The sequence below is a fragment of the Drosophila mauritiana genome, chromosome 3L, assembly GCF_004382145.1.
Source record: "Drosophila mauritiana strain mau12 chromosome 3L, ASM438214v1, whole genome shotgun sequence".
In the NCBI taxonomy this organism is placed as follows: Eukaryota; Metazoa; Arthropoda; class Insecta; order Diptera; family Drosophilidae; genus Drosophila; species Drosophila mauritiana.
Genome location: NC_046669.1, coordinates 3,334,734 through 3,351,810, shown reverse-complemented (window position 1 = coordinate 3,351,810; position 17,077 = coordinate 3,334,734). Strand labels below are relative to the sequence as shown.

The 17,077-nt window shown below is 43.2% G+C and overlaps 1 protein-coding gene and 1 pseudogene across 1 annotated transcript in view; one reads left to right on the top strand and one right to left on the bottom strand.

Annotated features, from left to right (window-relative positions):
- LOC117139394 (eukaryotic translation initiation factor 5B) overlaps window positions 1-15,128 on the top strand; it is a 32,217-nt gene extending 17,089 nt beyond the window's left edge. The window contains exons 7-9 of the mRNA XM_033301662.1: window positions 233-340; window positions 11,439-11,600; window positions 14,700-15,128. Of these exons, the coding sequence (XP_033157553.1) occupies window positions 233-340; window positions 11,439-11,600; window positions 14,700-14,807 (378 nt within the window). The 3' untranslated portion in view covers window positions 14,808-15,128. The remainder of the gene's footprint in view (window positions 1-232; window positions 341-11,438; window positions 11,601-14,699) is intronic.
- Window positions 8,432-9,076, bottom strand: LOC117139395 (annotated as a pseudogene).
- Window positions 15,129-17,077: the final 1,949 nt, after the last annotated feature.

The window sequence follows — 17,077 nt, the reverse complement described above, 5'->3', positions numbered from 1 at the left end:
CAGACACATAGTTTTGTTATCTTGCAAAATCCGTTGCTTACATCGCCTAAGCCACCATAATTATCGGGCATTATTTAAAAAGTAGTTAGAAGCGGGACCCATCGTTATCGATCTAGCCCGATTGAGCCGCCTATTAGTTATAGTTATGCCCCACACAAAACAGCGTCTATCTAACAGTCATTGATCTAATTTCCCGTTCTCTGACTCCTATCTCTTCGATTCCATCCCACAGATACTGCCACAGTTCGTATTCAACAGCCGAGATCCGATCGTGATGGGCGTGATGGTCGAGAACGGCATTGTCAAAGTGGGCACTCCAATTTGCGTGCCCAGCAAGGAGGTAAGTGCACTGAGAAAAATCTTAAGCTTATTCTCTATAAGATCGTATATATATATTTCCAATTTTCAAACATCTGTACAACTTGAAGATTTTATTTTTATCAGCAGATATAAACAGTTTAACTTTCTATATCTATATTACTGATAGTCAATCCAACTTTCAATGTATTTTTTCATGTGCTGTGTTCACAATCTATTCACTGGCAAATATTTAACTATTCTGCGAGCTTCGCTCCACAAAAGGTTCCATTCAATAGGCACGCATTTATTTAGGAGTGCTGCAGATCGGCGGTGTAGATCGCGATTGTTGGGGACCTGGGTATCTGGATATCTGGATATCTTGGGTTCTTCTTCTATGCGCACAATGGAGGCACAATGAAAGTCCTTGTCTCTGGCAATGTGGTGTGTTGTCTTGGGAATCGTGTCAAGTATCAAGTATATAATAATAATAAGGAGACCCGATGAGTTGTTTGTTTGATTTGCTACCTCTGGCGGGGCAGCTTTTCATTGTTGACACAGGTGGTGCGGTTATATTTTCATTATATTCTCTCTGGATGTGCGTGATGCAATTGAGTTGGGGAGCTGGGCGAATAGTTATTAGCTCATCGCCCGAACGAATTGCGTCGCAAAACGCTTTGCTGAATTCCAACATAATAACCGCCGGACGGTCGGGCCCTCAATTATTGTCCTTCCGTTGATAATGATACAAACTGGCTAAAAAAGAAGCAGCAACGACGACGACGACGACACTCATTTCAATTTATGCGCAGACATGTCCTGTTTCCCGTTGCCAAAGACCAAAGACAACAACTGTTTCCTTTCCACCTCTGTCGATTTTTGTTGCTTCTGCGATCTTGTGCCAAAAGGGTTTATGTCCTCTGCTCCCCGCACCGCTCTTGACTTCATACCAGGAGAAGGAGCTGGAGCTGGAGCTGGAGTAGATGGAGGAGCAGGAGCAGGAGGCATTCATTGGCAATTATAACTTCCTCAATTATCCAAGAGAGCGCTGCTAAGCTGTGCGCTTCCCGTCATTCATCGTCATTCTTTTTAACGTGTTCCTTCTCTGTCTTCTTCGCTCCTATTGGCCACTTCTCGCTTTTTGCCAGCTTTAATACTGATTTTTGTGCGGAATATACCCTACGATTTGTTCCAATAGATTAGAGTCGGCTTTGGAAACCGTAAATAGACAGAAAAGATATAATAAAATCGAGCTTCTAAGTGACTTATCTAGTATATGTTGGTTGGTTTTTTAGTTTTTTCTTTTAATTGGGTATTCAGCTCGAGACATCAAGCTGCATATACTTACTTAACCTTCTGTAGCTCATCCACCAAGTCCCCACAATCTGAGCTCATGTGCCGTGGGCACACACATGTGATCGTATGCTACAACCCCTGCTCCAGACCCACATGTCCATGTCCATTCCCCCGACCTGATCCAATTCTACTTTAGATGTGCACTTCATTTCTGCCCAAGAATGCTGGGCCATCGCCGTCGTGGCTGTTTTGTCGCTTTTGCCTGCCTGCTTTTTGCCTTTGCGATTTCCGTTGACTTGCAGCTGGGGGAGCTCTTCTGCGAAAGGGTTGGGGATCTCTTCAGTTCTCCGGCCTCCGGCAGACCCTCTGCCCTTCTCTCCCAGCGACAACTTCCTTTCGATGCTGCTGCGCATGCGTGCCGGCGACTGTTTCTCTGTTTCTCTGCCAGATGGTCGCTTCTTTGGCCCTTGTCTTTGCCTGGCCGTTGATTACATTTATTAATTATATAATTAAATCTGTAATAGCAGGCCAGTCCGATCACTTGGTTTCTGGCCTTTGTTTCTCGGATCGCGTAATTGTTTCAAGCTGGCCAAAACATCCGTTCTCACACGACGAAAGTAACGACTGAGCCCAAACCACTTCCACTTCCCGTTCTGGGGCTTGTCATTACATTTTGGCCCAGGGGGTTAAACAGGTGACCATTGTCGGCTGACCGCCGCCGGTGTTTCAACCCTTAACCCCTGAGAATTGGGGACTGCAAGTGTCAAAATGCGGTAACGGGATACGGCTGCCGACAATTCAATGGGGTTAATAAGGGTAAGGGATCAATGGACAGTCAGAGGGTTCAATGGATTTGGGGTTAAGCAAGGAAGTTGATTGGAAGCAACCATGTTCTAGGGAAGTTATTAAATATACGAAGTACATTAAGTACGTTCTTTAGATTGATTTATAAAGAAGTGAGTAATGTATACGTTTTTACCTATGGTATACAAAAGTGCAAAGATCATTTCAATTTCCCAGGGCGTCCTCTTGATATTTAAAATGAACAATAAACACCTTAATTGCTAATCGAAAATTTCCACAGCTTTAAGGTAAACACAGAAAACAAACCCATCGTCTGATCAGTCGTGTTTAGGGAAATGCTGATGATCTCAGTATTGTTTCCTCTCTGAAAAAACCACTTCCCCATCGAATTCAATTAAAAGTTCCCCTTTTCACCGATCATCAGGCCAATTTTTGTTGATGATCATCCACCTTTTGGTAACTTAGCCTTGAGGGTCACCGCGGCTAATTAAGCAGCGATCCGGCAATCTTCGCTGCTCTTTTATACTTTTTAAGTCCGCGGCTGTTGTTTATCCTCCGGTCTCATCAGATCCGCCTCGATCAGCCCCCGTGCTCGTACATCAAAGAGTTTCACTTTATCGAAGGCACAATCTAAGCCAAACACGCCCCACTCTCGCACATCCCCATCCTCGTTCTCATCCGCGTCGTCTCCCACTGACATCACCATCATCCGACCGCCGAATGGAGGAGCGAGTGGATCACCATCAACATCACCATTGCCGATCATCTGCATCAACATCTACCGGGGAATACATTTATTTTCCCTCTTGCGACTGAATGCCTGCCTGCACTTTAAAACCAAAGCCAAAACAGCGAAACAGCAAACGGAAGTTGGAGGCGTTACCCACCGCCAAATCCAAATCCGTCAGTCACTTAACATATGGACGTTGCGATGTGAGTGTGTACGTGTCTACGAGCAATTTATACAGGGGGGTATCTAGCTAAGGCTACTACAGTCCTAATTCCATAAGAGAAACCTTTCTAATTTGAAAAGAGCTGACATCCTTAAGCTTCCTAATTTGAAGAATCTAGTTCTACGGACACTTCATTCTGCATAATATTACTGGGCTTTTAAAAACTTCTAAACTCGAATAAGTTGTATGAATCTCCACTGTGGCTGCCTTCAATCTGTTCGCCTCCTAAAGACGGCCTTTAAAGCCGGAAAGACAGACTGTGGCAGATCACTTGCAGATCGTCTTGCATATGTGTATATAGATATTATATTGCGGCCTGCTGTTGCCTTCGCTTTTACCCAAACCGCAGAGAAACCAGAAATCTGGTGGCATAAAGAGTTTTCGGTTGCACCCGGTGGTGGTGGTGATGGTGATGGTGATGGTGGCAAGTGAGATCGAATCGAAGACCGACGATCCGGCGATCGATATCTTTTAATATTTTCATTCATGCCCCAAGTGCCTGGCGGTTGTAGCGGAAATGAAAGCTCATTCGGTGCGCTGCTACTGCTGGTTTTTGTTAATTAAATGGCCCCTGGGCTCTTGCAGTTTTTCGATTTATATATACACGTATATTTATATAGTAGCAGTTTGCCTTGCTCGTCGCACCGATCTCGTCTCCTCCTCCTCCTTGCATCCGATTTCTGTTGATCTTGCCTAATTTATGGGCTGTGAGTTAAGTTTAAGTAGGTAAGGGTGTCTCCACTCCCCTGCGGCCCCTACAGCCCCCCTTTCCCCATTTTCGATTATTCTCGGACCTGATGGGGCATTTAAGTGCGAGATTTAAGTATTATTTTTTATTTCGCCGACTGCCTCAGTTGTTGAGCCTTCATGGCTTACGACTTCCGTTGTCGCCGCAATAAGAACCGAGTTGATCTACGCGGTTCTTTTTCGGTGAATGAATGATTCTTTGCTGAGTGAAAGAGTCTTATGAGCTTTGGCATTGTGAAAGATAATTTTGTAATGGGGGAAATATATAGATATTTCATTGGAAAATAACCTTATGATAGTATAACATTTTTGTTGAGCTGTTATGAAAGTTACAGATAAAAGATTTCCATTTGGTAACAACAATTCCTATTCAATTCAAATTGCCAGTTCTGAAAATTTGCTTATCTCTTCCTAGAGTTTGAAATGTAATGTAATGTAATCTATGCGTGACACATAAGTTAACACCCTGACTATAGCTTGACTAATACCCGAAAATCTCTTAAGATCTGCTTACCCATCGCATTCGAGGACCCGTGAAGTGTATCTCACTGTTCAGATTACAATCAGTGATTATTTCCGGGCACTTCCTCTTGGGTTTCGGAACTGCGTCATCTTTCGCCATTTCGGGGTTGTTAAGAATTCAAATCGGTTCCTACGGTTACTACGTGTGCGACAAAAGAACACTTTGGACAATGCAACAACAAGGGGCACACGAAGAACAAACACAATGATGGTAAGGAGGACGGCGATGAAGCGATAGAAACAGCGCTAAGAACCGGAACCAGTAATTAAATACAAAAGAAGTTGGGGTGGTTGCCCGTAAGTACGTATGTAGATGGCGAAAGAGCTGCGGAAGCGGATTGTCGGCGGTCCAAAGACAGCCAGCTGCAGTTTTTTCAGCTGGCCGAGGCAGAACGGAAGTATAACGGAAGTGAATGCTTCCGCACGTAGGAACCAAATAATTGGCTGTACTGAGAAAAATAACTGGTATTAAATTAAAGTGAATTTGAAAAAGAGATAGATCTTAGTCAAACTAAAGTATGTTTGAATACAGTTTTAATTCATACAAAGATACAATATATATTACAAATAGAGTTTATAAAGATTTAAATATGTGTATAGCAAAGTGAAGATTTTTCTGCAAGTGTAAACCCACAACTTTATGAATGAATTGCCATTCCAAGCGGCGAAAGGAGATAGCAACCGTAGAGTAGTAGTACTCATGGCATAAGTGTGCTGAGACTGCCAGCTGCTCGGAGTCAGGGGTCAGGGGAATCCTCGAGCGGGGGGCATCGGAAGTGCAGGATCCAAATGGGAAGTGCCAGCAAATACCGAACAGTAGGAAGTGGATGGGCACAGCAACCCCCGGAGATAAGGCAGGTGTGCTCCTGAACTGAACTGAACGTGCCGAAACGCGGGAAAACGGAAATTCTCTTTATGAATGAAGTGCGAATGCTGTGAATGGGCCAAGCCAGCACCTACTAGATACATTCGTATCTTATTATGATAAGCGGCCAGCGTCGGAGATTTCGTAATAGAACAGTTGGAAGACATGTGGGCGCACTCTGCCATGCCGAGTGTGCCTGTATCTATCGGATACGGCCGCAATAAAAGCTTTTAATATAAAATAGAGCAAACAGACCATAACAAATAGTGGCAGCAACGACACAATGAGCGGTCGCAACTTGTGAATGAAACCTACAAACACAATTTCTACAGCAAAAGCAGTGCTTCCCCCACAAAAGGTGTAAATATCGTTTGGGTGGAGTGGCGAAAGTACGTGATTTATAGTTCGTTAGATACTGACTATTGGGTCTTATAAATTTAGAATATAACTTATAAAGCGAGGTGAAGTTTTTAAGACCTCTTTATGATGTCATATCCAAGGAGATTACTATCTGAACCCAATGCTTTAACTAACTAGTGGTTATGGTTTTACATCGCCTACTGTATTTAAGCTAAGCATTTTGCACTAAACACTGAGTGCCTTCATCCATGTATGAGTGTGTATCTATGTGCGCGTCTTTATTTGTTTGTTTGTCTGTATCTCGCTTTCGTTTCATTCATAAAAATGCTTATTTCCTGTTGTTGCCTTGACTATTGCCTAGGCCATTTGCCGATGAGGGGTGTTGGTGGGCGGTGGGTGGTGCCGCGGGTAGCTTTAGGTTCCGACGACCATAAAACACACACACACTCACATACGTTTGCACATACACGCACCACACTCATTTGTACAAACGATAAGATAGTAAAATCCGCTTAGATACGCGCTTTTTTTTGCCCCGTCTTCATGTATCTGCAACTACACGGCACATCTAATAGGTGTACATTGAATATAAATAACTGGTTAAAAAGAGATATATATTCTCAAGATCTTAATCTACAAAATATTTTAATCTTATCTAAAATACTTTTGTATTGCCAAAATAGCATTGCTCGTTTCAATAAATGTATGATACATTTCTAAATTCACAGGAATAAATAGTTTTAAAATTTAAATAGATAATGTTTGGTGAAATATGGTATTTTTTCTTCCTGTGTACGATTGCCTTATATATTTGTTTTACTATGAAAATAAACAGGCGGCGCAACAGCAACAATGGCTGCTATTACAAATGGCAATTGCAATAAAAGCAGACCGACCAGCAACAACAAAAGAAATTAGCGTAATTAGCAAATTACTCGCCGCTCTCTGTATTTCTTTGGTTTTTTTTTTTATATTTTGTTGTATTTTTTTGCCTTTGTTTTTGCGGCTTGGAAATTGACGTCGTCGTTGCTGTTTTCTGTTGGTTTTATTTCGCTTTTGCTCGGTCAGTTGGTCGCCTTCGTCACATTTCAGTTTTTCTTGGCCGGAAATGCTGAATTTGCACAAAAACCGACGGAAAACTGGCATAAAAACGTTCTTATTCTCAGCTGCTTCTTCCCCCTTTTTTCACCCATTTACACGCGCACCCAAAATAAATATACTTAATTGACGTTTGTTTAATCGCTTAATGTTTTCGGGCTGCAGGCCATAAAAATTATAAAAAAGAGCAGAATATTATAAACAGCGGACGTATCACCTACGCAAAAATATTTGGACTAAGTGGAACAATAAACCAACAGCCCAAAAGTGATGACATTTTGGCTAGTAAGATTTCCATGTGACTATTTCCCAAAGTTGTGTTTTCTGTTATCGCAACCGTTTGAGATAGCTCATTATCTTGTGCCGGGCATCATCAGACTCCAAGATACATTTTACAAGAATTTGTCTGAAAGATAAAAGGTTTTAATAAGTTTGGCGGTAGTATAGGTCAGGTTAGAGATATCTCGTTGACGTTTTCTCATTAGAAATGTTATATTATACTCATTTTCTTCTCATAACAACGCTCTTGACAAAGTGCCCTAACGATTATTTTGCATAAAAATACTCTTTAGAAATCGGAATAAGTGTAATATTTGTTTACACAACTTCAAGCAGATGGTGAAATAGCTGACTTCCGCGCACTCTATTTACGTTGGCAAACAGGGCAATCTACTTGAAGCTTATTTTATTTGGCCAGGGAAAAACCGTCAAAGAAATAATATTTTATGGCCGCATTGTTAGACGCCAGAACCTTGAAGACTCCTAGGCCAACAATCGGGGAAAGAACCTAATAATAGTTATTAACTCAGGCATTGAACTTGATACGATTTTGGCTGATAGCTCACCTGGCTAGTCAACAACTCGCATTCACTTCCTCCCGAACAGAGTTCAATTAGGCTTGCATCTTAGGCTTTCTTATCACTTTTTGTTATTTTTATATATTCTTTGTTCGATTCTTATCGATGTTCAATCGAGAGGTTCCATAAACTCATTCGCTTCAGTTTCATTCACCTGGACGCATAATTGATTGTTTTGCACTCGGGCTAATATGCATATGGGCCTGGCTAGGATACTTGGCCCGACTTTATTGACACGCCTGATTAATGGCCATATGCCGAGCAGCTGGCGGGTATCTATCAAGTATTTCCGATGTCCGATAACACGACGTTAACCCAAACAAATTAAACAATAATAATAATCAATGGGCTTTAATTTTCGCTTTTCGAGTGGCGCAAACTACGAAATTAATAACAACTCTGTCCGCTAATCATTTCTAATCAGTGGAGCTTGCTGCCGCTCTTTAACACCTTGGCAACAGACACCCACCTGGGACTCACTTGAATTTCGATGGCCATGACGATGACGGCGATGATGAGCTTGCCCACCAACTTCCTGTCAGTGAAAGATTTTCTTTTCGGCCTCCTACGAGCCGCGAGTCTGGATTGTGGGCGTTGCTGCACTGCAGCAATGGAGATGGAGACGCAGATGGAGATTCCAGATGCTAATGAGCATGACTAGACTTCTGCTCAAAGGGGTCTGTCTTGGCTCATTTGGTAGGTGTTGTTGGCATTGTTATTGCCGTTGAAAGCCATGTCGCTTGGCGTTGCATGACTCGAGCTGAGCTCAGGTCCAAACAACTGGCAGTTTTGGCTAGCTGGGTGGAAAGGTTGGAGAGCGTTAGGGTTGGGCAACAAGAGAATGTAATGTATATGTAAATATATAAATCTTTTATTTTTCAATACAGTTTCCTCAGTAATCTATCTCTGAACATCACAGTTTGCATTTGTTCAGCCACATAGAAACCATAAAAAATATATTTCAAACTTCTTTCCTACACTGCAGCCCTGCTGCCGCACACCTACTCTTCCCATTCCCCCTCCCTAGTTATTCAGCTACCAAGATCTCCTCAGGTTGTTTTCCAGCTGCCATCTGCTCCTCCTCCTCCATATCTACCTTCCGAAAGTTGTGGGCAGCCAGATGAGTGGGGTTATCTGGTGGTCCGTGGACGGATGGATCGTGATCATGTTCATAGCGATCACGGCGATGATGACTATATAAATGCTTCCTCAAATCGGGGGACTTGCTGCGGCCCAAACTCGAATCAGCGACAAGTTCTTCTTTCTCCCTCGAAAAACATGACGTAGGCAAGTTCGTGGGGCCCCAGACTTCTCGATCCATTTGAAAAGCGTAGATCGGCAGCCCCGAGGGGCTGAAGATTTGGTTGAGGAGAATCCAAGACCGGCAGCCGAGATTGGGAGAGTTGATGTGGCTACCGTTTTATATTTTGTATTTTTCGAGGCCACTCGAAGTTGCAGCTGCGCAGACTCAGAGGCCCTGAAAGATTTGATTTTGAGTCCCCCGCGCGACGGATGTTGCGAATTTTCGTCTTTGACACATATAAAATGTGTGCATATGTATATATTATGCGGTATATATATGGGGTAATTCTCTCTACGGTCAACTAATTTAGTGTTTCCTGCTGACAACAGCATAAACAAGCTGCAAAGAAATCAGAGAATTGTGTCACTAAAATGTTTGCGCTGCCCAAAAAAGAATAAAGATAGCACACAATCTATGTGTTTGTCCCTCTTCTGGTCGCCGCTCTCCATCAAACATTTTACAAAAAGCCAAATGCTTTTTGAATCTCGTTTTGTTCGCTTTCGATTTGTTGTTTTCGTTCATTCATACAAGCAGCGCTTTTTTCGAAAATAGACGACATCCGGTCTGCACGAAATATATAAATCATATTTTTAGATAAACGCCGATACACACACACAGCCAAGCGATCTGCCAGCCAGAAAAAGTTGTACAAAAAAATATACAAAATCGAACTGGGGGAAAAAAAGAGGAATGTAAAATGTTGTTTTCGTAGTCAACTTGTTTGGGGTTTTTCGGCGACACGAGACGGCCGCGTCGTCATCGAATTTTTTCTTAATGCCCAATAAAGAATTCGCTTTCTTTGGCATCGAAAGCAGAAAATATAACAAACTATTTTGGTCGTTCTAAATTGTGCTTACAGTTGGAAATTAATTGACTTGATAGGCCTAGAAATCTATTAAATTATTTTTCAATGGTTTAGTTTATTAGTTTTCTTCTGTTGATAACTTTCTGCAAATAAGGATTATTTTAAATTTAAATATAAACATTATGCAAAGATTAAAACAAGTATTGGTGCACTTAAATTATTCTCCCAAAAGAACTTTTAATCTAAACCGATTTATCTGCCTCGAAGTCGGTTTCCTTTTTTGCCACTTGCATCAACAGGCCCATCAATTGCTCCTCTCATCATTTGGTGCGAGTTTGGTATGGGCCGGGTTGTTTTTTTGCCATATTCCTCGGCAGCATATATACATATAAATATATACATACCATATCTATCATAAATATCCCCCACTGGGATGATTTCGTTGCTCTCATAAAAGACGAAAATTGCCGGCTCGCACCGCAGAAGCGCAATGTTGAAAGAAAAAATTGTGTGGAAATGGAAATAAATTAACACATTTAATGAAAATTTCGAAGAGAGCGCGAAAACGCGAAGACGCCGCAACGGAAGACGTGGAACGGGGCGTATGAGTAATCAACGACAGGAAATGGTGACAAATGCTCCCACCCCCGCCCACATCCCCTCGCCCGCCCGTCTTTCTCCTTCTAGGGGGTGTGTAAATGTGCTATGTAGCTATTTGCACCGATAGCAACAGGCCAGCACAACAACAACAACATGAACAGCAATAGCAAAAAAAAAAAAGAATTTCAATAATTTATTTGGTTTGAATGAAATACGAACGAGGGCAGCGACGTCGACGCCATTGGGGCGCCCACAGGAAACGCGACGTTGGCAACAGTTTCCTGTTTTGTTTTTGTCGAGTGCAAACGGGTTACGACAACAAACATGTTACAATTTGGTTCAATGACTTTGTTAGGCCATCGAGATAGGAGCCCATGCACAGCGAGAAAATCACTGGCCCGAAAGGAATTTTTATTCGATTTTTATTAGAAATGTACACTTTTCAATAGTCAAAAATTAACAATAATGGGTTTTAAATTTGTGTTAGTTTTAAATTATAATAAAATGTAGGCAATGCATAGTTACGCGTTGCAGTGTACAGTGTACACCACCCACGAGCTTATCAGTGGAATTGAGGAAGTGGTCACCGCATATGAAACTTGCGCCAGATGCGCTGATAAGACCCACCCATCCACCACCCATTTGGTTACCCACCCACACGGCCTATTCTACTTTTTTGGCAAACCTTTTATTTAGCGCTTAACGTGGAGTTATTTTACGGCTTTGGCATATTAAACGAGCTGGTGAAACTTATCAGCGATTCAGACGGCGACATGCGGAAGTCCCAGCCCATAAAAGTTCACTGCGGCCATCTGATTATTTCTAATTTGCCGCAACATTACACATACGCCCCGTCGGCCACGTATGCTAAAATCACTTTCACAATTTCACTGACCAGCAATTCTTCTCTTTTTTTTTTCTTTGATTGCAGTTCGTGGACATTGGAATCGTGACTTCCATCGAATCGAATCACAAGCAAATCGAATTCGCGCGCAAGGGTCAAGAGATTTGCGTGAAAATCGATCCGATTCCCGGGGAATCGCCCAAAATGTTTGGTCGCCACTTCGAAGCCGATGATATGCTGATCAGCAAGGTAAGTCCATCTACCGATATTTAAGAACCCTCCACTTTAGGTTACTCAAAACAATGGGCGGTAGATACATTCACAGAATTCGGGAGCGGAAGAATCAACTTAGAACTCGAGATAGACTCGAGTCGAGTGCATTATGGTCGGGAAGTGAGGAACCGCACTATCATCGCCTTGGTGGGCATGTGTTTATGAATGGATTAGATATCTGAAGTGGTGCAATTATAACCTCAGCTATATTTAATACTTATTTTAGGTGTTTTTACTCGGTTCTTGAGTACCCAGTTCTGATGAAGTACATTTAAACCACAAATATGCAATGAAGTTGCTCGCAGAAGCAAACCTTTCAGCTTAATTAAATGATTTGAATGAAATGATTGAAGTACGCATGGATTGCTAGAATAATATTGCATTTCAGTCAATTAATTCCGCGAAAGCTTTAGGACTTTCATTATCAATGCGCCGTAATTGAGCGAATGCCGGATGCCATTATTCAGTGCGATTTCGAGTGCAAATCACTTGAGTTCAACAGCAGCGGCAATCGAGCAATCGCAACGGGGAAGTGCCAAAGTTGTCAATTGCACCTGGATTGGGTGGATGGTCCGTTTGTCCGATGGCCAGGTGCAGGCCCACTTCGCCTTCACCTCTGCTCCACCTCACACCTTCAAACCTTCGGACCTTCAGACCTTCGGAGCTCTTCACCTTGGTCACTTCCACTTTGGCCAGCTGGCTTATCAAATTACATGGCCAAGTTGTGTGTTAAGTGGCTACAACAGCAACGAACGCCTCGGATCGATGACTTAACTGGCTTAAGTGGCGTTGAGAGGTCTTTGCAACTTCCTTTCGTTCAATCATTTGATTAACAATTACTTACCAGCTCTGACGTCAAGCGCCCTTGATGAGTGGGTGGTGCCGGAGTGGGAGTGGGGGGGAGTGAGATTGGGGTGGCTGAAAACCAAAATCGATAGCTAACTTAATTTTCGATTCATTTTTGTCCCTTATCAGCGGGTGACATCGGTGAAGTCAAAACGGCAGGCGGCGCTAATTGCCCATTTAGTTGGCAGCGCGCTTTATTCAATTAATGCGGCGTAAAAACAAAGATGAATAGATGTATTTTTAGGCCTACAAATTGAATGATATAGTTTGCACTGCCAAAAATCATGCTTGACCATGGATATTTACGCACGAATAGAATCTCAGTTCGATTTTATTGACAGCATTGATGGGAGTAATGCAAGCAAAGGCCAAATGGGCCATTCCAAATTAAATCTAATTAGGCCATCACATTATTATTTTATCGCTCATCTTATGGGCTTTTCGCAGTGCAGGCTCCATCAAAAGCTATTAGCTTGTATGCCACCACCCCGAATTGACAGACTCCCCGACTATTTATAGACCTCAATGGCTGTGCAAGAACCTGGGAGGAGCCATGAAAGGGTATTATGTCATGGCTGACCTGATGATACGTACTTATGCATGCAGGGTCGTTTCACGGGAGGAGTGACCCCTTCCCGCTCCCAGATGTATGTGTATCCATACAGCGCTCTGTTTGACCCGAGTTTCCGGCTGACGTCACGTTTTACCTTCCACGGTAGTGCACTTGCATAGTTCACTGACCCCCGGAGCATCGTCACCATCGAGCTAACCCAGTTTCCTCGGATGTCGACCCAGTTTGGGTGTGTGTTTCTGCAGCGGCTTCGGTTTTCGCCGTTTGCGGTGTTTTGTGTGTTTTTTTTTTCGGCTTTAATTTGTGCACTCGCCGTTTATCAGCTATGACGCATTCGGCGACCCAAAATGGAGCAGAGAGCGGAGAACCCAGCTCCAGCAACAGCCCCAGCCCAGAAGCTCGTCGAACCCCCCTTAAAATTGGAGCTGAGGTCAGCCATACACGACTTTGGTTGCGGCCTTGCGGGCTCAGTCAGAAAACTGTGCAAGGCCTTTGTGGGAGCTAAAAATAGCTGCAATTAGTCGAGATTTGGCTAAGAGGACAGCTAAATGGGGTTTTCAGTGGAATCTAAGTTGGATGCAGTTCGTGGAAATGGAAAATCCCTTGCAAGCAGTCAGTAGGTTTTAGTTCTAAAGCTTTATCCGATTTCAGAACACAAAAGGGCTATTAAACGAAATCAGCAAGGAAAATAAACTTTAATTTAGGCGGGTCATAGATAAGCAATCGATGTATACTTAAACTCAGGCTCGGTTTTTAACGACTGAATCCTCCCATATCCTTCTACTCTCGAATCGCGGACAAAAGAGTCGCCCATTCTGGCACTTAATATGCATGGCCATAAATGGGGACTCCTTGAGGGGCTTTATGCCCCTTTATCGTTTAGAGAAATCTTTTGTACATAAATATATACGGCTCCAATAATCAAAACCATTGATCGAGCCTAATTAATATGCGATGCGCCAAAAATGAACAAAAAGAGAGAGATGGGAATGGGAATGGAAATAATAATTAAGCGGGGGAACATGGCAGACAAAGGACAGAGAGTGTGTTGTCTTTATCAAGGGCGTGCGGTAATCAGACTTTTGGGGGGCCTGAAAGTGGAACTATTCATGAGGTCTTCAGACTGCTCGCCATAAACGCGAGGCATTCAAAAACCCATTAAAAAGGCGCCATAAAAATTGGCGACACTAAAATAGCTTCGATAAAGCGTTGCCGGGGCATAAACTCAAGCTGAATCGGATACGAAAAAGATGGAAAAAAGTATTGTACAAAATGATTTTAATTGTTATGCGCCATATGTCGGGGTCTGTGCGGAGCTGGTGGGGCTGATGGGTCTGGTGGAGCCGGAGGAGAACTGGAGACCCCGAGCTGGAGACACGTGCCATCCCGTTGTTTGATTGATGGAGCAGTCGCCCTGTCCGCATCTCGAATCTCCCTTTGGAGTTATGACAATTGGCACGTTCCAATTATACATATTCGCTGAACTCACAATGCAAATGATTTATGTGTAGCGCAGCGTGTTATTAATATGCACTTGTAGACACACGGGCCAAAAAATTACAATTTCACTCGGGGTTTGCCTTATCGAAGCTTAATGGACTTTTAATTATTGAAATTTCTCAAGTTTTTCATGGCATTTAATCGAACTCTCCTTGCAGATCTCTCGCCAGAGCATCGATGCCTGCAAGGATTACTTCCGTGACGACCTGATCAAGGCGGATTGGGCGTTGATGGTGGAGCTGAAGAAGCTCTTCGAGATTCTCTAAGCGATTTCGCCTGCCAAAATTGCAAACGTGCAGCAGACGAGAGATTTTCGCTGGAAGGAAGCAGAACCCTATCAAACTACAGACTGTGTGCGCTTGTGGTGAATCCTCTATAGTCCCGACAGAGGATCCTTTCTCTTAAGCTTAGTTTCATTTTTATGGTTTACAGCCGTAGCCGTCGTTGCAGTTGTCGCTTGAAGAACTCTGTTATAATGGTTTTAAATCAAATTTTTTGTATAACGCCTTTTGCGAACATCCATTTTGCCTGCGATTTTTGTTAGAGCCAAATTAGAAATAAATGCAATAATGTTGTACATCGGAAAATTTGAGAAAAACAAGGAACGGTGGGAAGGTGCATGATTCAACTATGCAGGCTGTGTTAACTGTGTCACTGGTGACGTCACGCCAAAGGATATTGACCCACTTGGCATGCGCAGAGGTCCTTTTTTCCCATTCATAGCCAGTTCGCCGATGCTGCTGCTGCTGCCGCTGTGTCATTGAACGCGACAAGGATGCCGATGAATGGGGGAGATGCTGTTGCGGCTGCTGCTGCTGCTGCAGCCAAAAAACTGGGTCATCCGCCGAGAAGGTTCATTCACCCAGCAGCCGCTGGAAGGACAATTGTGTCGCAGCAACTGCTCTCGGCTGCTGCACCAAAGTGTGTGGCAAGTTACGAGCCGCAGTTTTGTGAATGACGCAAATGCTGCTGCTGCTGCCTGCACCAAAGTATCCTTCAAACGGTATGTTGCACTGCCCTCAATGGGCTTAAGTGGCCCAAGTTCCAAGTGTGTGCGGCAGGATGTGCGCCCATGCCATCGTCATCGTCATTCGTCCTCGAGCTAATGTTCTGTCAAGTGCCACGGGATGCTTGAGCCAGATATTGCTGCCGGGCAGGATTTGCCAAGGAGAAACTGTCGATTAAAATTGGATAAGCGACTTAAGCAGGTCAATTGGGGACCAAGGTAAGCTAAAGTAATGAAAAGTTCAGTTGGAGCTATTTATAACTGCATTAAGTTGAGTGCATCCAATGACTTTTCTACAATTGAAAGCTAGCCAAAGATTGCATTCGCATAATTCCCATTTAAAGTGCCATTTTAGTCTGTCAGATATTAATTCACATTTTTATTCACACATCCCTTTACCTAAATGGTGTGTCTCTAAACTGTCAAAACGACCGGACGCGTTGTCCAAAAAATAAAAAATAAAAATACAAGCTGGCTCGTAAAAAGTGCAATAAAGTTTAAAGCACCCAATGTACGTAGAAGTGCAGCGGTATTAAGTGGTTCGCAAAAGTTCCATTTGCAAGTGCTTTAGTATCGCATTACGTTATTTCTGGCACGTAATTCCGTCTTAAATGGCGTGAGGTGCAGTAAAATTTCAAAAGGAAATTGTGTTTTCCCTGCCAAACTGAATGCCCATCGAGCGTGTGCGATTCATTGAGGAAAAAATAAAGATTGCATATAGAAAATCACATAAACATCCTTGGCTGGCTACGTGTCTCCTCGGTTCATTCATTGATTTTCTTGGCCAACTTTTGCCTTGGCCAAAAACACACACACACACGCACATGCGCGAAGCTGGGGAAAATCCAAGAATGGCATTCCCCGTCCAGCGTGGCTCACTGGGTGGCAAAACAGTCACCACCCACCACCCCCACCGCCAAGAGAGTGCGAGAGCGAGAGCAAGGATTTTCATTCACAAGGCGCACTAATGGCCAACATGGATATAGCATCCACACCAAAAGGGCTGTGGAACTAGGACACGATTTCAGCGGCTGTGGTAGGTAAGTGTCGCCACCCACCACCCACCAGCCACCACCCATCCTGCATCCTGTATCCTTCGTCCTTTCGTGCTGCTGCTGTCGCGGCGGGAATGCCGATGTTGCCATTCGTGTCGCTGCTGTGTTTTTTGTGGGCGGCATTTGACTCATTGAGGAAAACGAACCGCATGGCGAAGGACTCGATGGCCACTTGAGTGTCCTTGCCGCGCATTTGGTGGGCTGAATGAAAAGGTGAAATAAAAGTCAAATGGAAATTAACAGGATTTTAAAATGGTTTTGATAACTACTGACAGGCTCAAAGAACATTTAACGAAGCATTGATTGTATAAAAATGTTTGTTTGTTTAAATGTTGTAACAAAAAGGCCTTAATTCATGGAATATTTTGGTTCTTCCCTCTTTATTCGTATAGATTGTTTGACTGCTACTGGCTGCTGCTAGAAGAATCGTGTTTTTTTCCGGAAATTCCGATTTAAAACTCCAAATAATTGGCAG